At 60.5% G+C, this 24,758-nt stretch overlaps 3 protein-coding genes and 1 pseudogene across 4 annotated transcripts in view; 2 read left to right on the plus strand and 2 right to left on the minus strand.

Annotated features, from left to right (window-relative positions):
- KSR2 (kinase suppressor of ras 2) overlaps window positions 1–6,957 on the minus strand; it is a 75,233-nt gene extending 68,276 nt beyond the window's left edge. Inside the window, exons 1-2 of the mRNA XM_062504230.1 lie at window positions 6,781–6,957; window positions 396–536 (exon numbers count right to left, since the gene is read on the minus strand). Of these exons, the coding sequence (XP_062360214.1) occupies window positions 396–536; window positions 6,781–6,957 (318 nt within the window). The remainder of the gene's footprint in view (window positions 1–395; window positions 537–6,780) is intronic.
- A 3,952-nt stretch (window positions 6,958–10,909) lies between these two features.
- On the plus strand, window positions 10,910–13,183 carry RFC5 (replication factor C subunit 5). The gene is made up of 10 exons (XM_062504411.1): window positions 10,910–10,941; window positions 11,038–11,102; window positions 11,211–11,347; window positions 11,430–11,509; window positions 11,701–11,774; window positions 11,908–12,067; window positions 12,172–12,253; window positions 12,330–12,459; window positions 12,645–12,861; window positions 12,999–13,183. The coding sequence occupies exons 1-10, from the start codon at window positions 10,910–10,912 to the stop codon at window positions 13,093–13,095; spliced, it is 1,074 nt and encodes a 357-aa protein (XP_062360395.1). The 3' UTR covers window positions 13,096–13,183.
- Window positions 13,184–13,722: 539 nt separating this feature from the next.
- WSB2 (WD repeat and SOCS box containing 2) lies at window positions 13,723–17,641 on the minus strand. 2 transcript variants are annotated; one of them, XM_062504318.1, is made up of 9 exons: window positions 17,590–17,641; window positions 17,332–17,503; window positions 16,326–16,558; window positions 16,022–16,153; window positions 15,648–15,748; window positions 15,295–15,467; window positions 14,968–15,081; window positions 14,503–14,610; window positions 13,723–14,305 (listed from the first exon to the last, which is right to left on the minus strand). In XM_062504318.1, exons 1-9 carry the CDS (start codon window positions 17,603–17,605, stop codon window positions 14,143–14,145), a joined length of 1,212 nt encoding a protein of 403 aa, XP_062360302.1. In that variant the 5' UTR covers window positions 17,606–17,641; the 3' UTR covers window positions 13,723–14,142. The 2 variants fall into 2 exon arrangements, with proteins under 2 accessions (XP_062360302.1, XP_062360303.1); XM_062504319.1 differs by lacking the exons at window positions 16,326–16,558; window positions 17,332–17,503; window positions 17,590–17,641 and having other exon boundaries at window positions 15,648–15,685; window positions 16,022–16,027.
- A 1,578-nt stretch (window positions 17,642–19,219) lies between these two features.
- LOC134050871 (uncharacterized) lies at window positions 19,220–23,538 on the plus strand (annotated as a pseudogene).
- Window positions 23,539–24,758: the final 1,220 nt, after the last annotated feature.

A 24,758-nucleotide genomic window follows, 5' to 3' on the forward strand; every position in this document is an offset into this window, starting at 1 on the left:
CAAACCCTTCATTTTCCACCTGAAACTCTAAGAAAACCTGGAGGAACGGAAGTTTTATCTCCAGTTTTTCTACAGTTTTAGGTATATGCAGACCAAATTCAATACCTGGGAGCACCAGAAAAACCCATCCCTGACTGGAACATGCAGGACCATGAGCTGCATTACAGAATTCTCTTTTCCCTGGAGGTGGGATTGCCTTTGGGTGCCACCCCCATCAGCTGCAGAAGCCCAGGACATGGCAGGAGGACACTGATGGGGACATGGGGAATGTCCCCACTGCAGAGGGACACCCACAGGGAACAGCAGTGGGATGTCCTCACTGGTGGGTGAGGTCAAGAATCCACAGACCCCTGGGAAAAGCCCCTTCCTTTCCCTGTGGGAATGCCCAGCCTTACCTCCATCACCTCCTTACGGATGTCGACAATGCGGAACCAGTGCAGGAGCTGGGGGAAGCCCTCCAGTTTGGCATTGCGCTCCTGCAGGGCCACCTTCCTCTTGCAGGACAGCTGCCGGCTGAAATACTTCACCAGTTTGCTCTGGAAAAGAAGGGAAAACCCTCATGGGATCCCCCCTGGGCAGCTGGGGCTCAGCTCTCTGCCCCATCCCAAGGCTCAAAATTCTGCCCCAAAACCCCCATGATGAGCTCCTGCAGCCAAGAGCATCAAGTTTTGGTGTCCAAGAAGGAATTTCCCTTCCAAAAAATCCCTTTATCAGCTCCTTCATCCCCAGCCCAGCACCGGGGTCTTGTTCAGGGGGTGGACAGCCCTTGGCAGCCCCCGGGGGAAGGGACAGGGGGGACAAAGGAGACAGGCACCACTTTCCCCACAAACGCTGCCCCATCCCAGAGCTGTCCTGCCACCCACGGGACACTTTTCCCAGTTTTACTTCCAGCCTCAGGGCCAAGGAACCCCTAAAGGACACAGTGCCCTCTCTTACACTCAGGTTTGATGCCACGACCCCCCCCCAAAACATCCCTCCAAAGCCACACTCCCCTCTTTTACCCCCCCCCCCCCTCACAAAAACCCTACAAGGGGACCAGCCACAATATCAGATTCCAAGGCTGGCATGTGACATTTTCTCCTCATCCCTCCCTCACTTACCCAAATTTTCCTCCTTCCTTCCTCTCTCCAGAGCCATCTCCCCCTCTCTGCTCCCTTGTAGCCCCATCCCTGCTCGGATCATCCCCCAAATCCCCCAAATCCTCCCACCCCGAGGCTGAAGCCGTTCCCAGCCACAGCCTGGCAGCTCCCAAAATAAAGCTGCTGAACGCCTGCCCTCCTTTCCCGGGAATATAGAGCAGGGCTGGGGAGCTGCTGGGATTTCCTGCTCCTGCTTTTCCAGCTGGGTGATTCCCCGGCGCCGGCAGCACTAGATGGTGCTGTGCCTCTGCTCCCGCACACCCCAAAAATAGACGGGTAAAATACGGGATGGTTTGGGATACACAGACGAGGGGAGAACCCCACTGTGGGATTTGGGAGTTTTCCCATCTCTCCCGCTCCTTTCCCTTGTGATTTCCACTGGGGACACCCACAGGGGTTGGCATCACCCCCAAAATCACCCCCCAGCTGGGTGACGACCCTGCCAGGAGCTGGGGATAGGGTTGTCCTCCCGCCCGGCAATTTCTCCCCATCCTCACCCTGGCTACCAGAGATTAATTCCTGAAAATTAACCCCCGAAAATGAGGCAGGAATAGCAAAGCCGGACCTGGGGGGCTGCAGGTAGCCCTCAGTTCTGCAGAGCCCTGACCCACTTCTAGGACTGATTTTTAAGGAAAAACGCTTCCAAAGCAGACAATCAAAGGTTTAAGGATCAGCCCAGAGGCAGCTCCTGTCTCCCAGAAAATGCCCTTGCATGTACATGACTGCAGCAAAACACCAGGAAAAAAATTCCTAAAAAATCCACATGCTGCCCCCAGCCCGTTCTCCATTCTGCCTCTCCAGGTGGGATCCCAAAAAGAATAAAGGTGATTTCTGAGCCACCACGGCATCACCAGTGCCAAAATCAGGGTCCTGGGTTGGGAATGGAGGTGGGGACAGGACAGCCCCCACCACCATCATGCAGAAGTGAGCTAGGAATGGGGAAAGAGTGGGGAAAATGGAGGAAATTCAATCTCCAGGTGAGGGGAACTCATCCCCACAGAGCCTTTGAGTAACAGGAGGGGACATTTTTAACCCACTGGGACCCCTAGGTGCTCTGGTCCATAGATTTGCTCCAGCCAGGGAAAACGAAGCCCCAAACCCCTCTGTAAAATCCAAAAGCCCTCGTTGTTTTGCTGGGGCTGGAAAGGAGACGGCCCCATCCCGCAGGGAAAGCCACATTCCTCGGCTGCGGAGCCGCTCTGCCTCCCGATCATCCCGGGATGGAGTAAATGCGGGAAATGCTACGTTCCTGTGGTGGCACAACCTGCCCCTGCTCCTCCGTGCCTCAGTTTCCCCACCTGGAAGCGTGCAGGGGGCACAAGCAGGCGGGTGGGAATCCCGCGGATCCCCCCTCTTCCTGCTGCTGGAATTTGCTGCTGGTCCAACTGGAGACGCTGCTGGAGGGGATCCAAACCTTTTCCTGTGGAGCTGGGGTTGTTTTCCCACCCTTCCAGCGCCTCTCCCTGCTCCAGCTGTGCCCGGGGGAAAGGCAGGAGCGATGCTCTGGCATGAAGGAGTGAACCCGCGAGGATTCCCCTCTCTTTGGAGGATCCAGCAGCTCCAGGAAGCCCCCAGCTCCTTGGAAAACAACGTCCCTGCTGTCCCGGGGGCGGGTGCAAGCACAGGAGCGATGTTCCACTCCACGTCACTCCCCAGGACCGTGGGTGATCCCAGCAAGGCGAGGGGCTGGGATCACCCAGGGCTGGAGCCGGACTTCCCAATCCCAACCCTTTCCATCACGCCGAGCAGGAATTTCCCTCGGCTCATCCCAAACCCAGCACGGCCGCGAGCGGCTGCTCCCCCAGCCCCGGCAGACTCCGAGCCGGTCTCCAAGGAGCGAGCGGGCGGCTGTTCCCCCTGGAATGGGATCCTTGACGTCAGCGGGCCTGGCGACGGCACCGGCCCTGCCTGGAGACCGGGACGGGCGGCGGAAAATGCAGGAGGGGAAAGTTCATTCATCTGGCACCCGGTGAGCCGTCGGGAATGCCCATCCCATCCCATCCCATCCCATCCCATCCCATCCCATCCCATCCCATCCCATCCCCTCCCATCCCCTCCCGGCTGGATCAGTACATCCGTGTGAAATGCCTGCATGCCATAAAGTGAGTGGTTCTTCTGCATCCCTAAATTTCCTTCTCCATTACAAGAAACGTGACTGGAGCGGCTCTCCCCCCATTTCCCACCAAGGGACTCATTATTCCAGAGGCACGTGGAGCAGCCTGGGGCTGGGGAGCTCCCAGACAGGGTTCTATTTTCCCTCTCCCAGGGTCTTGTTGGGTTTGTGAGATGTCTCTGGCTCTGTGCATCCTTTATTTTGGGACATGTTAATGGTCCCTAGGGATTTTGCTGGGAATACAGGAGCTGAAAAGTCTCCACTGAGCATCCTGGGAGGATCCAGCTCTGGGAGAAGTGCACTGTGTTCACCCGTGGTATGAAACACCAGAGAACCCACACGTTCAGGCAGTGAAAATCATAAAATCATGGAATAGTTTGGGTTGGAAGGAGTTTAAAGCTCATCCAGCTCCACCCCATGGGCAGAGATACCTTCCACTATCCCAGGTTGCTCCAAACCCCTTCTAACCTGGCCTTGGACACTTTCAGGGATCCAGGGGCAGCCAACCACTTCCCTGGCCAAATCCCAGTGCTGGAACAGCATCTCCACAGCCTGTGGATGTTTGGGAATGGCCACAGCTCTTCCCTCAGAGCCTCTTCCCATCCTGACCACACAGCAGCTGAAAGTATACTGGGAGAGTTCCATGTTCCTGGCAGGAGCATGGCAGCCCAGGGAGAGGGAAGTGTTGATCCTGGGGTTATCCTTGGAGCCATCCACCAGCTACTGGGAGCCCTGACCCACATTTTGACATTGGGATGGGGTTTAACCCCATAGACAGAATGATGCTGCGGGATATTGCCTAGCTCCAACCACATTTTCCTTCTGCTGTTTCCAAATTCCACCTAACGCAGCACCCCCTGTTTATATTTACACCCCAAGCCCAAATTTAGAGCCATAAAACCCAACTACCACATTTGGGCAGGGATAAAATACCCCAGCCCAGGCAGGACTTGAGGGATGAACACTCAGCTCCTTCTGGATGCTGGCCCATAGGAAGCAAACCAGTCCCAAATCCCACTCCAGGTGTTTTATCCCAGCTGCTGCCTTGGTTCCCTCTGGAACCTGTCCCAAGGCATAAGCAAGACCCATAAAACCTCCCAGTTCCAAGGACTACCACTGGAACCAGGCTAGAGTCATGGTACCCATCCCAAAAACACTGCACATCAGGATGCAGAAGGATGGGAGCTCATGTCTATCTTAAGGTGGCTTAAAATAAAAAAAAATAAAAAAAAGGGGAAAACTTCAATTAATCCAGCAATACCAAGGTTTGGCCTATGAAGATTAACCAAAAAAACATAGATTCTCCAGTTTTATTCCAGGGTTGTGCTGACACAAGGGCTGGGCACTGTCTCCAGTGGCCTCCCAATGCCACATCCCAGGTCACCACTCCCTGTGCCATGGCACTGCCCGGCCCAGCTCTGCTGCCACCAATGGCAAGGGAAGAGGTGCCGAGCGAGGCCTCAGAATCTGTGTCACGTCCTTGGGACATGGTGGTGGCAGCAGGGACTCAGGGACACAGAGACTCTGTGACTTGGGGACTCAGGGCCAAGCTCTGCTCCCTCTGATGCTGGTGGCAACCCAGGACAACGAGCCAGTCCAGGCCTGGTATCGGGAATCTGGCCCGGGATTCACTCCCCTTGTGGGAATTACCCTGGGTTTGAGGTAAAAAACAACCAGAGTGTCGGCAGGCATGTCCTTGGCTGGAATATGCCAAGCTCTCTGTTTGGGGGTGTTTTAGGGATGGCAATGCCAGGGCTCCCTGTGGCTGGCACTGAGTGATCCACAGGGGATGGAGAGGTGCTTCCCTGTGAGCATTTGTAGGATAACATCCCCCTGACCACCTCCAGACCTTTCATCCAGCCCCAGCCAGGCTACGCCAGTGGCACCGGGATTCTGGGAAAGAGCATCCCGCCAGGATGGCATCTCCCAAAAAACCTCCAAACCCTTCATCTAGCCCCAGCTGAGTTGCTCCAGTGGCACCAGGATGCTGGGAAGGAGCATCCCACTGGGATGGCTCCACCACACTCCCCTCCACAGGACACGGACAGGAAATCCTCAGCGCTGACCTCAGCAAGGCCATCACTCCATGTGGGATGAGTTCCTGGAGTCCTACACCTCCTGACAGGTTCTCCTGGGGATTTGGAGCCTGCTTTCATCCCAGAAAGTCTCCAGCACACCCCAAAACCACTGTTACCCCTCTCCCGAGGTTGCCGCAGGACCAACAGCTTCCAGCCCCTCACACAGAGAGTTGGGATGAGACAGGGCTTGGATCAAGGGGAGGTGACAGCAGGATAGGAGTGGGAATGAGCACAAGTTGGAATGCTGAGCAGGGAGCTGCACCCCAAACCTGGGCTCTCCCCACGATTGGCACAGCAGTGATGTGGTGATTGTTCCCACAGTGTTCAGGAACTTCGGAACAAAAACCAGCAGGACAGGGTGTTCCAGTCATGGTCCAGAGCCAACAGCTGCCCCACAGAGGGGCTGCAGGACCAGCTGGAAGGCCTGAGTGAGATCAGGCTCTGAATCCCCCCACTCACAGCCCCTGCTCTGCGTCAGCCACCCCCACATCACCAGCATGGCCCTGCTGGCGTCTCCCCAGGGTCATGGCCTCGCTTCTCCTCTCTCTGTGCCAGCTGCAGGGATCCCACTCGTCCCTGGGAATCCCTGGCTGTTCCCTGCCCATCCCAGACCACCGACGTCCTACTGAACCATAAATTCACCCCAGAGGGGGCTCAGCATGCTCCGAGAGGAGCCTCATCCCCTTGGAGGCAGGAGTGGAGAGGGAGGGAGGGAGGGAGGGAGGGAGGGAAGGAGGGAGGGAGTGAGCGGGGCTGAGGGGCTGCTCCTGGCAGGGAGGGATGCAGGTGGGTCAAGGGGATGCAGGCTGGGGAGAAGGGATGCAGGTGGGCCAGGAAGATGCAGCCAGCTGGGACAGCTGGAGCCTGCTGGAAGGGATTTAGGTGGGCTGAGGGGATGCTGCCTGGTGGAAGGGATGCTGCCAGGCCCGTGGGATGCAGCCTGCCACAAGGAATGCAGGTGGGCCGAGGGGATGGAGTCCAGGGAGAGGGATGCAGCCAGGCTGGGGGGATGGAGCCAGGCATCGGGGTGCAGGTGGGCCGATAGGATGCAGCCCGGGGGAGGGGATGCATTCCGGCTGGAGCAGGAGCCTGGAGGAAGGGATGCAGCCGGGCCGGGGGATGCAGGAAGGGGGAAGGGATGCAGGTGGGCCGGGGGATGCAGGTGGGCCGGGAGATGCCGCCTGCTGGGCAGTGGAAGCAAGGAGAGGGATGCGGCCGGGCCGGGGGATACCGGGAGGATACCGGGGGGCTGCGGCCGGGGCCGGGCCCCCCCCCGTGGGTCCCGGCAGGAAGGTTCGGTGGTCCCGGACCCACCTCGGGGCCACCTGCAGAGCGCGCAGCCTCACTCGGGCGCACCGCAGCGCCGCGGGGGAATCCGCCGCGGCCCGGGGGGGTTGGGGGGGAGACTGGTGGGGGGGTGTTGATGTTGGGGGGGTCGGCGGGCCCGTACCTCTAGGGTGCGGATCTCCTTCTGCGTGAGGTCGTTGGAGGCGGCGCACTTGGTGCGGAGCCCCTCCAGGTTGGAGATGCTGATGTCGATCATGTTCTGGACCAGCTCGCACTGCTGCAGCGCCTTCTGCAGACTCAGCTCCTGCTCCTCGCTCCTCGTCATGTTGTCCTCATCCATCGCTCGCCGCCCCCCCCCCCCCCCCCGCCCGCCCGCCCTCCCCTCCGCCCGCCGCCGCCGCGGCCCCCCCTTCCCTCGGCTCCTCTCGCCGGCCCCCGCCGCCGCTCAGCCCCGCTCGGCCGCGGCCCGCAGCATCGCGGTGCCCACCGAGCCGTCAGCGCGGCGCCGCCGCCGCTACCCCCCCCCCGGGCGCGGCGGGGCGGGGGCGGGGGCGGCGCGCTCCGGCTCCGCGGGGCCGCGCTCGCTGCGCGCCGCTCCGCGCGGGAACCCCCGCACACCCCCGGCCCGGCACCCCCCGGCCCCGGCAGCTCCGCGGCATCCGCATCGCCCCCACACATCACCATCCTCATCATCACCCCCACGCCATCTTCAACGCCCTCCCCTACCTTATCAACACCCCCATCCTCATCGCCCCATCCTCATCACCTTCCTGCCATCCCCATCCCCCGGCACCCACACACCCCCATTCTCATCACCACCTATCCCTATCCCCACCTACCCCCGTGCCCCAAATTCCCACATCTCTCTAGCCTCATCACTGACCCTTAGCTTCCATCCCCCTATCCCCACACCTCCCCATCCTCACAAGAATTCCCAGCCCATCACCTTGCTTCATCCCCATCCATTCCCATCCATCTCAGCCCTCCCCATCCCCAAAGTTCTTTCCATGCTCATCCCAATCCCTCTGACCCCCGGGAATGGGACAGGAGGGGAGCACCAGGGGCTTTGGGGGGGGGGGGGGGGAGGAAGGGGGAGCAGGGAGAATGAGGGTGGGTTGAAATGGGGGGCTGAGGCAATGCGGGGCTGGAAATGGGGGAGTCAGTGAGGAATGGAGGGCTCGGACATTGGGGGCTGGTGCAATAGGGAGACCTGGGGAAATTAGTGGGGGCTGGAAATGGGGGGGGGGAGTCTGGGGCATTGAGGGGGGCTGGGGAATGTGGGGGACCTGAGGTAATATGGGGAAAATGGGGCCTCGTGGGGCCTGGGGCAAAGATGGACAATGGAAATGGAGGGCTCTGGGGAAATGGGAATATATGGGACAGTGGGGGGGATCTGGGGCATTGGGAGGGCACTGGAGGGTCTGGGGCAATGGGGGCCAAGCCTGGCCAACATTCAGGAATTATTCCAGAGATACTGAGCCATGGTGATGCTCCCAGACCTTTCACCTGCTCCAGGCACAGTGTCATCACAGCTATGACCTTCCTGCCTCTGGATATGTGACTTTATTCCCAGCTGGCATCCCCATCCCAGTCCTTCTCAGCTCTGGGAGAGCACAAGCCAAATTCCCAACAGCTTTATCTGTGCTCACAGTGGTCGACCCCATCTGAGTCAGGATATGGCTAAAAAAGCTGGAAATATGCTGATTTTTGCCTTTTTTTTCAAAACAGGACTTTTAATTTCCAGGCTCATCCCTGAGCTGGGATGTTCCTTTTCTGCCCTGTTCCCAAGGCTGGCTGTGAGGAGAGCTCAGAGGGACCCCCAGAGTGGGAAATGACATCCAGAATGGGAAGGGAAGGGAAATATAAAATAAATTGCAAGTAGGAAGACTTCACTGGGATAAGAACACCCATCCCAAAAGCCTGCAGCAGGAAAGCTGCAGGGATTTTGAGTGTTCACCCAACTTCATGCTTCCCAAAAAACCCTACAGCAGCCTGTGGGATAGCTCCCATGCTTGGTGCTGGCCACGGTCTGAGAGGTGGATGAACATTCCAGACGGTGGGAATGGCACAATCAGTCCATACAAAAATATCTGGCAATATTTTAATTTACTTCTGTTGGTTTTCTCCATGAGAAAAGAGTTTGGAGTGACTCAGAGTCTCTAAACTGGGTTAATGTTCCCTTGGTGCCAAAGGTGCTCTTCCAGGCATGACACCCTGCTGGGCAGGGAAGGGGAATGTCCTGGGAAACCAACACCACTGCACCACACCAGGGGTTTCCCACCAAATTCCCCCAAAACCACCCCACAAGGGTTCATTGCTCCAGCTCAGGGTGAGCTGCTCCACAGGAACCTTTGGATATCAGCATTGGGAGTTCTTGGTTATTAATATGGCAAAGAACTTCTTCAGCTCCACATAGGGTGGGAGGATCCCTTGGATTTCAGCTCCCAGGGAGCACCTGCTTAACCTCCATCACATCACCTCTGTCCTATCATTCCTGCCACCATCACCCCTGTCCCTTCAACCCTGTCACCATCACCTCTGTCACCATCATGCCTGTCCCATCATCTGTCTCCTGATCTCCATCACCATCATTCCTGTCACTCCCCATCACCTCTGTCCAATCATCCCTGTCCCAACAGCACTGTCACCACCACCTCTGTCACCATCACCTCTGTCCTGTCATCCCTGTCCCATCACCTCTGCCCCCTCAACTCCACTCAAGAAGGAAATCAGAGCCATCCCAGGGGGATGCACCCATCAGTTTAACCCTATTAAACAACACCCCAAAGATTTTTCCCTGCTCCGGAGCTCAGGATTTATTAATGATGGAGAAAACGCCTGGAAAAATCCATTTAAGAGGACAAGAGCCTGCCCCAGGCAAAGGCAGATCCAGGGGGAGAGCAGCAGCTCTGGATCCAGGATGAGCAGGAAAATCCCAGCTCCCGGCTGTTCCCAGGTGCCCGGGAAGGACCTGGAGGCTCGGAAGGGAAGGGCCATCTGTCATGGCTGTCACGCGCCCAGAGGGACGGCTGAGCCTGCTGACCTCAGCTTCCAGCTCCTGCTTTCCTTTATGGGGCTGCAGGGGAAAAAAAAAAGGGAAAAAAACAGGAAAGCAGCTGCCCTCGAGCAGATTGTTGGGTTTTTATAGGATCCAGCCTAGAGCTCTTGATGTTTTCACTTCCCTGGTCAGGAACGGCATTTTTCCAGGGATTTTTTTGCCTGCCCTGCACCTCTACTTTCCAATGGACTGCTTTCCATCCTCACTCCCCCTGCATTTTCCAAGCTGGTACCTCTCACTCCCACCTGCTTTCCTTTCTGGCATCAGAACAGCATCAGAGCATCACCACAGCAGCCTGAGCTAATTGTCCACTCTAACTAAGCTCCTTCTCTGAAGGAAGCTCCAGGGGTTTTCCAGAGGCACTGGGAAGCAGCAGGGACAGGGATAAAGGTGCTTTGTTGTGGCAGTCACCTCTGGAGGTTGCTACTCCTGTTGCACTGGGAGGATCCCAGATCTCCTCTCCTGAAGTATCCCTGCACCCAAAGGTGCCCCTCTCATCCCAAGGGCTTTCTGAGGGCAGGGACACTGTGTTTTCCCAAAACCTTGCTTATAACCTTGACCCAGCAATTCCTGCTGCCGTGATTTCCCCAGGATCACCAGCACCACCCTGCTCTGGTGAATGCTAGCACCGTGCTCTTACCACAGCCACAGAATCATGGAATGGAATGGGATGGGTTGGGTTGGAAGGGACCTTAAAGGTCAGCTGGATCCACCCCTGCCATGGGCAGGGACAGCAGGATGGTGGGGAGGATCCTCCCTCTCCACTCAGGTGAGAGCCCAGTGGGAACGCTACGTCCAGCACTGGGACCAGCACAGGAAGGACCTGGAGCTGCTGGAGAGAGTCCGGAGGAGGCCACAGGGATGCTCCAAGGGCTGGAGCCAGGTTGGGAGAGCTGGGGGTGTTCACCTGGAGAAGAGAAGGATCCAGGGAGAGCTCACAGCCCCTTCCAGGGCCTAAAGGGGCTCCAGGAGAGCTGGAGAGGGACTGGGGACAAGGGCTGGAGGGACAGGACACAGGGAGTGGCTTCCCACTGCCAGAGGGCACGGCTGGATGGGATATTGGGAAGGAATTGTTCCCTGGGAGGGTGGGCAGGCCCTGGCACAGGGTGCCCAGAGCAGCTGTGGCTGCCCCTGGATCCCCGGTCCAGCAGGACCCGCCCGGACCCCTCAGGCTCGCCCCGCCCCGCCCGCCGCTCTCGCGCGCTTTGGCGGCGCTCTCGCGAGACTTCCCAACATGGCGCCGGCGGGCAGTGCGAACCTGCCGTGGTACGGCCGGGAGCGGGGGGGATAGAGGGATACCGGGATAACGCGGCGGGAGCTGCCCCGGGGCTGATTGCTTGCTCCTCTCTTTCCCCGCTGCAGGGTGGAGAAGTACCGTCCGCAGGCGCTGTCCGAGCTGGTGTCTCACCGGGACATCCTCAGCACCGGTAATTAATCCCACCCCCCATCTCCCCCCGCGGTGTCCCCCAGCTCCGTTATCCCACTGTTATCCCACTATTACCCCACTGTTATCGCATTATCCCGTTATTCCGCAGTGCAGCGCTTCATCAGCGAGGACCGGCTCCCCCATCTGCTCCTCTATGGGCCGCCCGGCACCGGGAAGACATCCACCATCCTGGCCTGTGCCAGGCAGCTGTACCGGGAGCGGGAGTTCGGCTCCATGGTGCTGGAGGTGAGCCGGAACGGGATGGGACGCTACGGGATGGGATGGGATGGGACGGGACGGGACATGGATCCACACCATTCCCTTCCAGCTCAACGCCTCAGATGACCGGGGCATCGACATCGTCCGAGGGCCCATCCTGAGCTTCGCCAGCACCAGGACCATATTTAAGTATGTGGTGGGTCTCTGCTTCCTAAAGCTGCCCATCTCTTTGGCACCCTCCTGCCCTGGCACTTGGATTGGGAAGGGGATTTAGGAGGTCCTGGGGAGGATAAGGATGCGAGAAGGGCTTCCCAGGAGTCAGGCTGGGAACAAACATCCCAGCTCCCCCTTCTCCAGCACCAAACCCACCCTTTTCCTAGGAAAGGTTTCAAGCTCGTCATCCTGGATGAAGCCGATGCCATGACCCAGGATGCTCAGAATGCCCTGAGGAGAGGTGAGGAGCACTGGGAAGCCCAGTCCACGGGAATCCCACACTGTGGGCAGCCATCAGCCTCATCCAGCCCAGCACAGGGTGGGAATTAGGATGAGGCAGCAGCCAAGGACCCTCCTCTCCTTCCTTTTCACAGTGATCGAGAAGTTCACAGAAAACACTCGGTTTTGTCTCATCTGCAACTACCTCTCCAAGATCATTCCTGCCCTGCAATCCCGCTGCACCCGCTTCCGCTTTGGCCCCCTGACGCCAGAGCTGATGGTGCCACGGCTGCAGCACGTCATCCAGGAGGAGGGGTGAGTGGGGGATCCCTCCACAGCCTCTCCATCCCCATTCCCTGCCAGGGAGGAGCAGCAGGTTGGATTCCCACGGTTTCACTTCGCCGGGTGGTGTTTTCCAGGGTGGATGTGACCGAGGACGGGATGAAGGCTCTGGTGACGCTCTCGAGTGGGGACATGCGCAGGGCCCTCAATATCTTGCAGGTGGGACTTGTGGCCATCAGCCTGTGGCCAGATGAACTGAAGGGGCCACTTCATGCTGTTCCCTCCTCTTGCTCAGAGCACCTCCATGGCCTTTGGGAAGGTGACAGAGGAGAATGTGTACACCTGTACGGGACATCCCCTCAAGTCTGACATTGCCAACATCCTCGACTGGATGCTGAACCAGGATTTTTCCACTGCCTACCGCAGTATCCTTTGCCCTGGCGGTTATTCCCAGCTGGGATAAATCCTGCTCTTTCCCAGGGATCTCTGGGATTTCAGTCTGGGGCGGGTACTGCTCGCTGGGGAGGCTCATGGAGTTGCTGCAGAGATGAGGAGCAGGATCTCACAGGGAAATGCCTGGAAGCAAGGCCTTGACTCGTTCTCATCCCAGAAATCACTGAGCTGAAGGCGCTGAAGGGCCTGGCCCTGCAGGACATCCTCACTGAAATCCATCTGTTTGTGCACAGAGGTGGGGAGAGTGTCTGGTTCTGGACGATCCTGGAGAGGCCAAACTCGCCCCTGGCCCTCACCAAGTGTTTCCTTCTCTCCACAGTTGACTTCCCCCCCTCCATCCGCATGCAGCTGCTGATCAAGCTGGCAGACATCGAGTAAGTGTCACTCCCCCACTGTGGGGACCCTGGAGTGGCTCTTGGTGGTTGCTGGGCACTGCTGGCACAGAGCCCATGTCTTTGGGGGGCACCCACAGTGGTGGAAACCCCCAAAGCTGCCCTTGGCCCCTCTCCAGGTACCGCCTGGCTGCTGGCACCAGCGAGAAGATCCAGCTGAGCTCCCTCATCGCTGCCTTCCAGGTCACCAGGGACCTGGTGGTGGCTGAAGCCTGAGTCCTGCTGGGTGGATCTGCTGCAGGATTTGGGAAGGACTGTCAGCCCCATGCCTGGAGCTGTTCCATGCAGCTTCCCAGTTCCTTTTTGGAAGGCTTGAGTGCACAGTCAGGCTAAAAAGTTTGTTAAAAGGTAGCATTATTCCCAAGCTCCATGGGAAAATACAGGTGCCTCCAAAGCCCAGCAGGTTGCACTGGTCCTTGCTTTTCCATCCTGAAGGGAGGTGGGGGTTTAGGGAAGCACCAGCTTTCTGTGTTCAGCTGTTCCCAAGGGAAAAACAATATCCTGGGGATGTTTGGAGGAGAATTCCCTCCACAAAGCTTGCCAGCACACGGGGAATGTGCTGTTGCTCCAGCCATCAGCTAAGCTGGAGGAGGGGGACAAACAAAACACTATTGCACGCACAATATGTCTGGGAATTTGGCTGATTTGAGTGCCACACTCCAGCAGGGAGAGAAAACAACAGAGGAATGGGAGCAGGGGGTGGAGTGAAACCACCTCTTCCCACGGGTGAACACCTCTGCCACCCTTCCCTGGCACTCCCAGGTCACCTGAGCAAGCCAGGAGAGAAATCACGAGGAATCAATTTTTATTTATTGAGACCTGCTTGGGCTTGTCCCTCTCCTGCCCATGCTGGGAGAGCAGCAGAGCCCACACTCCACTGGGATGGAGGGACATTCCCAGGTGGGTGTTTTGGGGGGAATTAGCCCCATATTTGTGCAGGTGACAACAGCTCTGCTCCCACAGCAGCTGTTCCACCGTCATCCCACACCACTGCACTCGGAAGCAGAAGCACCTGACCCAACCCCAGCAGGCAGCAGGGGACGGGGGGACCTGTGTCCCCTGCGGGGCCACCGCAGCTCTGCCCCTTGCCCTCTGCATGGGATTTCGCTGGGTTTTTGTATTATGACACCAAAAAAAGCCCTCCACAGCCCCAAAACCACGGGAGCGGCAACACTCTTGGCTCATGGCTCGGCATTCCTGCGGCACCACCAACCTGGGCTGAGCCCCAGGGCTCACCTCCGTGCCTCTGCTCTCCCTCATGTCTTAAAAAGTCCGGTAAGTGAGGAATTCCTTCAGCTTCCTGGGAATGGGCAGCGCCAGCACCTGGTAGGTTGTGAGGAAGGTGCGCAGGGCTTTGCGGCACAAGTGCTTGAGCGACGAGAGGACCCTCGGGGCTGTCCAGAACTGGACGTGGCCATCTCTGGTCCTGCAATGGGATCCAAACAACCCTGAGCACAGGGCAGAGGGACACGAGGAATTCCAACTGGCCCCAAATATTCCCAAGCTTGCCAGAAGCATGTGTTCTCCAATCCTGGAAAACTATCCCAAGGAAAGCCCAGAATTTGCTGAGCTGCAGGAGGAGGAAGCAGCTCTGTGTTTCTCCACCCTCTTCTGTTTACTCACCCTGTGGCAATAAATCCTCCATGTGGGAAGTACATGCAGCACAGACCGTTGGTCATGGGGGCAAAGGCCACTGGGGACCGCAGCTCCAAGGCCCAGATCCTCAGGAGCCTGTGGAGAAAGTGAGAGGACACAATGCAGTGCCTGCTGCCAAAATAAAGCTGCCATCACCTGAAAACACACAAGAAGAATTTGCTTCCCATGGAAGTGTCCCAGGGAGGACTGTCCCTGAGGGTGCTGGTGGTGGCACAGCACCCAGAAGGATGTGGATCTCAGCTTAGGGTGACAGGGCCCTGACCTTGCTACTGCCCCTTGTCACAGCAAAGCCATGGTGTTCTCACAGGCCTGACCTTTCCACTTATTCCAGCAATTGGTGGGGACTTGGCACATTTATTCCCCACCTCCTGAGCTGGTTCATTCAGGTCTCCTCCTGGGCCCTTCTCTGGGTCCCCACAGGGGTTCACTCACCTGTCATCTGCCACAGTGGCCAGGTAGAGCCCCTCAGGGGAGAAGCAGACAGAGCGCAGGGAGCTGGTGTGGATTTCACTGCTGGAATCCAGCACGGAGTACAGCGGGACATGGCTGTGGGTGGGAACAACATCCCAGCATCAGCTCTTAGCTGTCACCAGCCCCTTCCCCTGCTGAGGCTGGCAGAGCTGCCAAACTTGGCAAGCCAGACTCCTATCCTGCTTCTGGAAGCAGAGGAGTGGCGATGGCTGTGCCCAGCGAGAAGGGAAAGCCACATCCAGCCCTAAAAACCTCTTGGCATTGTTCTGTCCCCTCTGAGGTCCGTACCGCAGTGTCCTGAGCTGCTCCCCAGTGTAGGGGTCCCACATGATGACGCAGGCGTCGTAGGAAGCGGTGACAAGGAGCGCAGAGTCCGGGGAGAAGTCACAGGACACCACGCTGCTCTGGTGGCCCTCCAGCCTCCGGATGAGGGTATAGGATCTCATGCTCCACAGCAGGGCCTGCAGGATTTGGGAAGGAGATCAGGCTTGGAGTACCTCAAGGTTGAAACCACATGGGCTCTGCTCCCAACATACAACTCCAGGGCAGGATGGCCTGGCCCTTCTCCCAGGGGGGTTTCTGGGGACACACAGGGCTGGATTCAGCAGGTACAGGGATGGCTCCCATCCTGCAGGACTCACCGACTTCTCGCCGGCAGCAGAGCAGAGCATGCTGCAGTCTGGGGAGATGGAGCAGCAATAGACCCACTGCACATGGCCTGACAGCACCTGGACCTGCCGCCCTGGGGACAGCAGAAATGTGTCAGCAGAGGGGAACAAGACCCCTTGGCTCTGCCCTCCCTCCCCTTCCCCAGTGGGAATTCACACTGGGCTGGGGATTCCCTGGGTAAGCCCCAAGGCAACACCCTCCTGCATCTCCCAGGTCACACTCTGCTCCCTGTCAGAGGGCTGTCCCCTTCTGCCTCAAATACTGTTCCCAGAGGTTCTCTCCCATCATCTTCCCTCCAAGATGGGTTTCTCCCCCTTCCCTGATCCAGGGGGAGACACGTTCCTACCATCCCTGCTCAGGTCCCACACTCGCAAGGTCTTGTCCCGTGAGGCCGACACAAGGATGGGGCTTCCATTGGGAGCGAAGCTCAGGTCCCTGACGACATCCTGGTGTCCCAAGAGGCTGAAGAGGAGGTGCCCTGTGGAGAGGAGCTGTGCTTAGTACCATCCCTCCATGGGGAACGAGGCAGAGCCTCTCGTGCAGCCTTGCTTGGGACAGGGAAGTATTGGGGAAGGAGGGAGGCGAGACCTCCTTCCACAGAGGAACAATGAGACAACCAGCTTGAAGCCATGGCAGTGAGGACTGCTCACCTGTCTGCACCTCCCACACCTTGATCTGCCCATCATTGAGCCCAGTGGCCAGGACCAAGCAGGGGAGCCCCACAGCACAGGCAGGATGTGTGTCCCCATCCTCAGCTGCTGGCCAGGCACTGAAGGCCAGGCCCCACACGATCTGCCCACACTCCAGAGTCTTCTCTTTGGCTGCCCCACGGCTCCAGGTCTCCGCTTTGCCGCCCCGGCTCTTGCGCTCTGAGGTTTTGCAGCTGCAGGAGGGAGACAGGGATGGGTGGAGTGTTCACCCCGAGACCTCCCACCACAGCTCCATGCACCCATCTTCACCCCACACTGGCAACCCCTGGGATCAATCCAAGCTGGGGAATGAATGGATGGAGTACAGCACTGGAGGACTTTGGTGCTGGTGGGTGAGAGCTGGTCATACCTCACCCCAGAAACACTTTGAGCTGATCTACCAGCATGGGCAGCAGGGAAGGGGGAATTCTGTCCCTCTGCCCTGCTCAGGTAAGACCCCACCTGCAGAGCTGCTCCTGGCCCTGGGGTCCCCAACATCACAACGAAATGGAGCTGCTGGAGTGAGACCAAAGGAGGAGATGCTCCAAGGGTGGGAGCCCCACTGCTCTGGAGCCAGGTTGGGAGAGCTGGGGGTGCTCACCTGGAGAAGGCTCCAGGGAGAGCTCAGAGCCCCTTCCAAGGCCTAAAGGGGCTCCAGGAGAGCTGGAGAGGGACTGGGGGCAAGGGCTGGAGGGACAGGACACAGGGAACGGCTTCCACTGCCAGAGGGCAGGGCTGGATGGGATATCGGGAAGGAATTGTTCCCTGGCAGGGTGGGCAGGCCCTGGCACAGGGTGCCCAGAGCAGCTGTGGCTGCCCCTGGATCCCTGGAAGTGTCCAAGGCCAGGCTGGACAGGGCTTGGAGCAGCCTGGGACAGTGGAAGGGGTCCCTGACCATGGCAGGGGTGGAATGGGATGAGCTTTAGGGTCTCTTCCAAGCCAACCCATTCCATGACTCCGCACTCACAGCTCGGCCTCCCCCAGGGGCCATGGGATCAGCTTGACCACGCAGTGTCCCTGGGACCAGGCAAACCAGGCCCCGTCGGGGGAGAAGGCGACGCTCCAGGTCTCGCAGCTGGATTTCCAATCGTAGCGCTGGGGCCGGCCCGGCTTCAGCTCCGCCAGCAGCACCGGCTCCTCTGCGGCGGGACGGCCCCGTTACCGCCAGACCCCCCAAAACCCCCGCCACCCCTCACATCCACGGCCCCCCCTGGGTCCCGCTCACCTCCGCTCGGCTTCATGCTGGCCCCGCCGCCCCTCGGCCCCGCCGGGCCCGCCCGGCCCAGGGCGGCGGCGGCGGCGGAAGCGGCGGTTCGGGGAGGGGACCCGGAGCCGCCTCCTCCGGCCCCGCCGCCACCGGCACCGCCCCTGACCGGGGAGCGCCGGAACGGGGCGGGAGAGGGACGGGGAACAGCCCCGCTGAGGGAGAAACGGCGGGCGGGGGGCCTGCCGCCAGCCGCGGGGCCCGGGGGCAGGGACACCCCCCAAAACCCACACCGGGACACCCTGGGCACTGACACCCCCCAAAACCCACACCGGGTCACCCTGGGCACTGACACCCCCCAAAACCCACACCGGGTCATCCTGGGCAGTGACACCCCCCAAAACCCACACCGGGACACCCTGGGCACTGACACCCCCCAAAACCCACACCGGGTCATCCTGGGCAGTGACACCCCCCAAAACCCACACCGGGACACCCTGGGCACTGACACCCCCCAAAACCCACACCGGGTCACCCTGGGCAGTGACCCCCCCAGCACCCACAGAGTGACACCCCTCACCAGTGACACCTCCCCAGGGACCCTCCCCGGCAGTGACACCCCCAGAACCCAGCACCCACTGGATGACATGCCCCCATACAGCAGCCCCCAAAAGATCAGCGCGTCCATATTCAGCCCCCCAGCACCCCCCAAGGATCTCATTGAGCTCCCCCTTTAGTAGCACCATGATGACCCCGTGTCCCCACATCGTCCCCCCAAGGACCAGCACCCCATCATCAGCCCCCCAAGATCCAGCACCCCGCTTTGACCCCCTCCAACACGCACTGGGTGACACCCACCGTGCTGTGAGTCACGCAGGAGACATCTGCCCAGCTCACCCCTGCACCCCAAATTCTGCACCCTCCAGCCCCCCCAAGCCCCTCAGCAGGGCAGGGATGTCCCGTCCCCCCGTCCCCTCAGTGCCCTCCATCTCTCTGGCTCAAGGTGCCTGGTGCAGCGAGGCCGGGGTGCAGGGAGCAGTGGGATTGGGGTGCTACACCCACAGACATCCCAAGATCTGCTGGAGTCTCCCCAGTTGGGCTCAGCGTGTCCCCTCTGAGGGCTGGGGTCACCCTTGGGGGTCCCTTGGGGGGTCCCACGCACTTCCTTCCTCCCCTCACTCTCAATCCCAGTGTTCTCCCCTACTTTGGCACTTTGGGGTTCAGAGTGAGCCCCCCACCCTGGGGACACCCACTCCTTGTGACACTCAGCTCTGACATGACAGAAGCCCCCACCAGAGTGCCACCGCTCTGCCATGTCCCCGTGCCTCAGTTTCCCCGCTCCTAGGACAAGAGGGTGTCTTTGCTCTCTGGTCCCCGGCTCATGATGGGAACCCCACGGTGGGCACGGTGCCACTTCACCGAGCTCGCCCTCCGCCCCGGGCCCGCCTGGGCTCTCCCCGCGGCTCGGGCGCAGGTGGGAGCGAAGCGGCAACAAAAACAACCGAGAAGAGGAAAGGGGAAGAAGCGGCGGTGAGAAGCGGAGGAGGAAGCCGGTGCTGGCAGCCCCGGCAGCGCTTTGGGAGGTTCAGGGCATCGCCGGGGACCCATCGCAGCCCCCAGGTGCCCACCCCGAAGACTGAAGTTCGCCGGCATGGCCAAAACCAGCTCTCTTCACTGCCGAGTGCTGGAGGGGAAGGACCTGCCTGCCAAGGACGTGTGAGTGGCTCGGGGGGCTCAGGGTCCCCCTATTTCCCCCAGACCCACCCCGGGAGATGTCTCGGTTTCACCGGGGGGTGTCACTGCTGGGTGTCCCACTGCGGGGCTCTGGGGACAGCTGGCCATCTGCACAATGATGCGGTGCCCAAACCCAGCTTGGGGCTATCGTGGGGCTGCAGAGGGGGTCGAGGTGAGCCTCTCCCACTTCCCGCCCCGTGGCAGGGACAGAGATGGCGGTCATCTTCCTCATCCATCTCGGGGTCCCAATCCTTGTGGAAGCACCTCATGGGGATTTGGGGCTCCAGCAGCACCCTAGGGCCAGCACCCCTCGATGCTGCTCCAGCTGCCATAAACCAGCAGAAAGGGGCTTTGCAGGTACCAGGTGGATGATCCCGTGCCTCATCCCTCCATGCTGTGCTCCCGGTGGAAGGGGCCACATCACTGTCACCCTGGCACCGTGGGCTGTCACAGAGACTCGGGCTGGGTTGTGTTGCTGGACAGACAGCAGTACCGCAGGTGAGTCACACAGGGGCACACGGCGATGGCTCGAGGTGACCCACGGCAGGTCCCTCTGCTCAAGAAGGGCCGGGAAAAGAGGATGTCCACATCCTGGTGTCATCTGCAGGGCCAGGCTGAGACCGGGCAGCTCATGTTACCCCCGGAGCTGGTGCTTCACTGTCGGGGTTTGAGGGCCCTCAGGATGGAGGGCATCCCCGAGTGAGGGCTGAGCCTGGGCACCCCCATCCCCTGCCCAGGTCCGGCTCTAGCGAACCCTACTACAACAGGGGACAGCAAGGACAACAAGGTGGTGGCCAAGTACCGGGACACTGTCCCACGCTGGGAGGGGACACGCAGGAGTGGGGGATCTTCCCTGGGGTGGCAGCCACCTCTGCCATCCCGGCAGGACGGTCACGGTGTGGAAGAGCCTGAACCCTTTTTGAGGGGAGGAAATCAAGCTGCTTCTGCCCCATGGATTTCATTGCCTCACCACCTACGTGCTGGATGAAGACACCATTGGGTAGGGAGACAGCACGGGCAGGACGGGCACTGGGGACCCCCCGAGGGGTGGCAGGTCCTCAGCAGTGTCCTGCTGTGTCCCCTCACAGGCAGGACGATGTCACTGCAAGGTCTCTCTCAGCCACCAGCAGATCTCAGCCGAGCTGCGGGGTGAGGGGAGGACACGGAGGGGGATGGGTGACAGCGGGACCCATCCTGGCACCATGGGGTGCCCACTCTGTGGCCCTTGGCAGGCGCTGACAGCTGGCTCAGCCTGTCACCTGTGAAACACGCCCAGGAGGTGCAGGGCGAGATCCAGCTGGAGCTGCCAGTCCCCAAGCGGGGCCACCCACAGGTGCTGCGCTGCCCCCCCATCGAGGTCAGGTTGGGGGGCTAGCACCTCCGGGGGGGGGGGGGGTGCGACCACCATGGGGTCTTATTTTTGGTGGGAGGGAGGAGAGTAGAGGATGGGGACAGTGGTGGCGCAGGATTCATCCTGCCCTTTGTACATTCAAAAGGATCCTTTCTGCACCAGGTTGGAGATGCCAGTGGTGCCAACCCACCTGCAATGATGCCATGGGGGCTCAGTGGGAAATGTGCTGCCATCCCTGCCTGGGGACAGGGGAACAGGAACACCATGGAATACCTAGGGTTGATCCCCAGCAGAGTGGTTGGCTCTCACATCATGTTTTTCCCCTTTGGTTTCAAAATTTGGGGCAGCTGAGACACGGCCCAGGCTGCCTGTCTGGGTTTGGGGTTGTAGATGTGTGTACAAGGATGTCCATGCGTGTGAGCATGCACAAGGGACACACACACGGTGACACACACGCAGACACACAGCTGACAGATGGAGCAGCCAGCAGAGGCAGCATCCCACTGCCATGGCAACCAAAGCGGCTACCAAGGAAACAGGATGGCCGTGGGGACAGAGTGGCCATGGGGACAGTCAGGAGGGACGGCAGCACCCCCACCAGGGACTGGAGGAGGAAGGCCTCCCCTGGAAATGGGAGCACGATCTCCCCAGCGTCTCCTGGAAGTCGCTGGCTGCCTCCTGTGCCCAGGAGAGCTGGGACAAAGGGGGGTCGTGGGGCTGCAGGCACCACGATGGTGGAGACAAACCCCCTGCCCACTGTGCCCCCGCTGATCCCCATGTCCTCACAGGGGCCTGACCCCCCGGGACTCCTCGGGCACCTCGGACCCCTTTGGCCAGGTGTCGTGCTGGGTGGACACGTTGGAGACAGCTGTGAGCCAGTGCTGGGTGTCGTACCCGGTCCCCCACGGATGCAGGAGGCTCAAGCACCCTCAAGCACCCTCAAGCACCCTCAAGCATTCTCAAGCACTCTCGGGGCGGTCTCCCCACAGGAGGATCTCCTTCAAGGGGTCCCTGTTGGAGGCGTAGGTGTGGAGAGAAGCCTAGAGCTGCTGAAGGGCTACCTGGGGGACATCATCAATGCCATCATGGGCTCGGTGGACAAGTGTCCCCTCCCCATGAGGGCGGCCTTCAAGCAGCTCCACAGGCGAGTGGAGGAGTGATTCCCCTAGGCACAGCACGAGGTGGGGCCCACAGTGGGGCTAGGGGTCCACACAACCTCAGGACCACCACCCTAAGCTCTGAGCTGTCCCTGTCCCTGTCCCCATCCCTGTCCCTATCCCCACCCAGGACGTCCAGTACTTCTCCATCAGTGGGTTTCTCTTCCTTTGCTTCTTCACTCCCATTTTCCTCACCCTGAAGCTCTTCAGGCTCTGGGAGCAGCATGCAGAGCCCTGCACCAGCCACAAGCTCCTGCTGCTCACCAAGGAGTGGGAAACCAGAGAGGGGACACCAGAGAGGGGTGGGGACACTTGGGAAGGGATGGAGACACCAGGGAGGGATGGGAACCCTTAGGGAGGATGAGGGACCTGGAAAGGGATGAGGATCTTGGAGGGGAATAGGAAGCCTGTGAATGGACCGGGACCCTGGGGAGGGTGGAGGACCTGGGGAGGGATGGGAACCACAGGAAAGGGTTGGGGAGCCTGAGGAGGGATGGGGATGTTTATAAAGCATGGGAGTCCTGGGGAGGGATGTGAATCCTTGGGGATGGACAGAGATCTTGGGGAGCAATGGGAACTCCAGGGAGGGATGGGAACCCTTGAAGAGGGATGGGGATCCTTGGGGTGGGTGAGTGACCTGCAGAGGTATGGCGACCACTGGGAGAGACAAGGATTGTGGGGAGGGATGGGGAACCCAGGGAGGATCTGAGACTTCAGAGAGAAACCCCAGAAAGGACAGAGACTTCTGTGAGGGATGTGGACCCTGCGAAAAGATGGGAATCCACAAGGAATGGGGAGGCCAGAAAGGCAGGAGACTCACAGTGCACTGGGCCCCCCCTCAGCAGCACCCAGCCACAGGCATCCCCATGGGACAATGGGAATGGTCCCAAATGCAGCTGTACCCAGCACCTGCTGTAGTGGTAGCACTGGGACTACTGAGGTCAAGGGGCTAACTGGGTATACTGGTGAAGTTGGGGGTCTACCCTGGCTGTACTGGGGTCATTAGGGTGCCAGCTCTGGGAATGCTGGGATCACTGGGGTATCCAACCATCTCTGTACTGGGGTCACTGGGGTGCCAGCTCTGGGATTCTAGGGACACTGGAGTAGCCTGGCTCCTACAGCACCATCTTCTCTCACTTCCTACTGGGCAGCTTTGCCACCAAACTGTCACACCTGTCCTGTCCCAGCCCTGGTGCCCATCCCTTCCCCCTCCCTCCTCCCTCCTCCTCCTGCTCCCTGGCAGTGCCCAGCCCAGGGTGCCCCTGGATGCCCTTGGGGGTGCCCCCATCCCTGCTGTCCCCACAAGGCACCCCGGGGCGGTGGCAGTGGCCATGGGCACCGTGCCAGGCCACCAGCACCACCCGGGACATGCTGCCTATGTGCCAGCCCGGCACCTTCTGCACCAGCCGCGGGACCTGCTGCCTGCAGCCCACCTGTGCCGGTAGGAGCAGGGGTCCCCTGGGGTCGGGGTGCCCAGGAGTGGGGTGTTGGTGTCCCCATGTCCCCACTGCTTTGGTTGGCAGCGCCAACCCCGTACCCACGCACGGGGGTGCTGGGACAGTGGAGCGACCTTGGGGACCCCGTGGTGGCAGCACAGAGCCTCCATGGGCACCTGCGGGATGCCTGGAGGACACGGGGGGTCCCGGGGGTCTTTTAGGTGCTGGTGGGCACGGGGGGAACCTGCTGAGGGTCCCTGTCCCACAGGCTGGAGGGGATTTGGAATCCTGAGAGCAAATATGGGGGTCCTGAGTGTCCTTCAGGTGGTGGTGGGCAGGGTGGCAGTGTTGAGGGTCCTTGTCCCCAAGGACAGTGGGAGTTGGCGGTCACGGAGTCCTTTGGGTGCTGACAGGCACGGTGGGAGCCTGCTGAGGGTCCCTGTCCTGCAGAGTGGTGGGGACCAGGTGTCCAGAGGGCGGCACAGGGGTCCAGGGGACATTTAGGTGCTGATGGGCAGGGTAGACGTGTCCTGAGATCCCTGTACCCCAGGACGGTGGGATCTGGGGGTCCCGGGGTCCTTTGGGTGATGGAGGGCAGGGGGGGGAACTGTCCTGAGGGTCCCTGTCCTGTAGGGCAGGTGTGGCCGGGAGTCCTGTGGGCAGCGCGGTGGCCGGGTCCTCCTGCCCGGGCCCGGCAGGTACGGGGAGCCCCGCGGGGCGCTGGGGGTGGGCATGGGGACGCATGGGGTGAGGGCTGGCACACGTAGGAAGCGCCTGCAGACCCCTGCGGGCACCACCGAGCACTGCACTGGCTCCCTCCACGAGGGGACAGCAGATACACACGGATAGGGGACACGGGGACACGCGTAGTGCGGGGGGTCAGCGGGTGGTGGGGGCAGGGGCTGGGATGTGATGGGACGGGGCGTGTTCGGGGTAGGGGACGGGTGCGGGGACTGGGGGGACACCACGGGTGGATGTCGGGGATGGATGCGGGGCTCTGGGGGGAAATGCCCGCGGGTGGGTGCTGGAGGGACTGGCAGAGGGGTGGGGGGTTTGGGTGGGGGGTTCGGGTGGTTGCCACAGGTAGCTGCTGGGGGATGCCACAGGTGGGTGCCGGCTACTGACCCCACCCTGGGGAGCAGGGGGCCCGTTGGGGACAGGCCGCAGGAGGTGCTGCGAGACCTGGACATCGCCCACAACGCCTTCACCCACCGCGCCGAGACCCCAGAGCCACCCCCAAGTCCCCTCCCTGCTCCGAGACCCCCGGCACCCCTCAGCCTCTCCCTCTCAGCCCACCCCGGGAGGGGCAGGGACGGCACTGGAGCCACAGAAGGGACGCGGGGACAGCAGCCCGGCACGGGGTGTGTTCTGTAACACAGAGATGTACATGACACCGGCTGTGCGCGGCTCCGCGGGGCAGCGGCGGGTGACACGGGTGGCGCAGGTGACACGGGTGGCACAGACGCGCAAAGAGGCCACGGGTAGAAAAAGACCACGACGCTATCGCCACGA

This window comes from Cinclus cinclus, chromosome 17 (genome assembly GCF_963662255.1).
Source record: "Cinclus cinclus chromosome 17, bCinCin1.1, whole genome shotgun sequence".
Lineage (NCBI taxonomy): Eukaryota > Metazoa > Chordata > Aves > Passeriformes > Cinclidae > Cinclus > Cinclus cinclus.

Excerpts from the sequence above, each read along its gene's own strand:
- WSB2 (XM_062504318.1), bottom strand. Across the intron at positions 16,559-17,331 it reads CCCCTGGGGGAGGCCGAGCT|CTGCAAAACCTCAGAGCGCA; the intron begins GTGAGTGCGGAG and ends TCCCTCCTGCAG. Across the intron at positions 15,749-16,021 it reads GTGGGACCTGAGCAGGGATG|GGCGGCAGGTCCAGGTGCTG; the intron begins GTAGGAACGTGT and ends TGCTGTCCCCAG.
- RFC5 (XM_062504411.1), top strand. The coding sequence starts at position 10,910 with ATGGCGCCGGCGGGCAGTGCGAACCTGCCGTG. Across the intron at positions 10,942-11,037 it reads GGCAGTGCGAACCTGCCGTG|GGTGGAGAAGTACCGTCCGC; the intron begins GTACGGCCGGGA and ends TCCCCGCTGCAG. Across the intron at positions 12,862-12,998 it reads ATCAAGCTGGCAGACATCGA|GTACCGCCTGGCTGCTGGCA; the intron begins GTAAGTGTCACT and ends GCCCCTCTCCAG.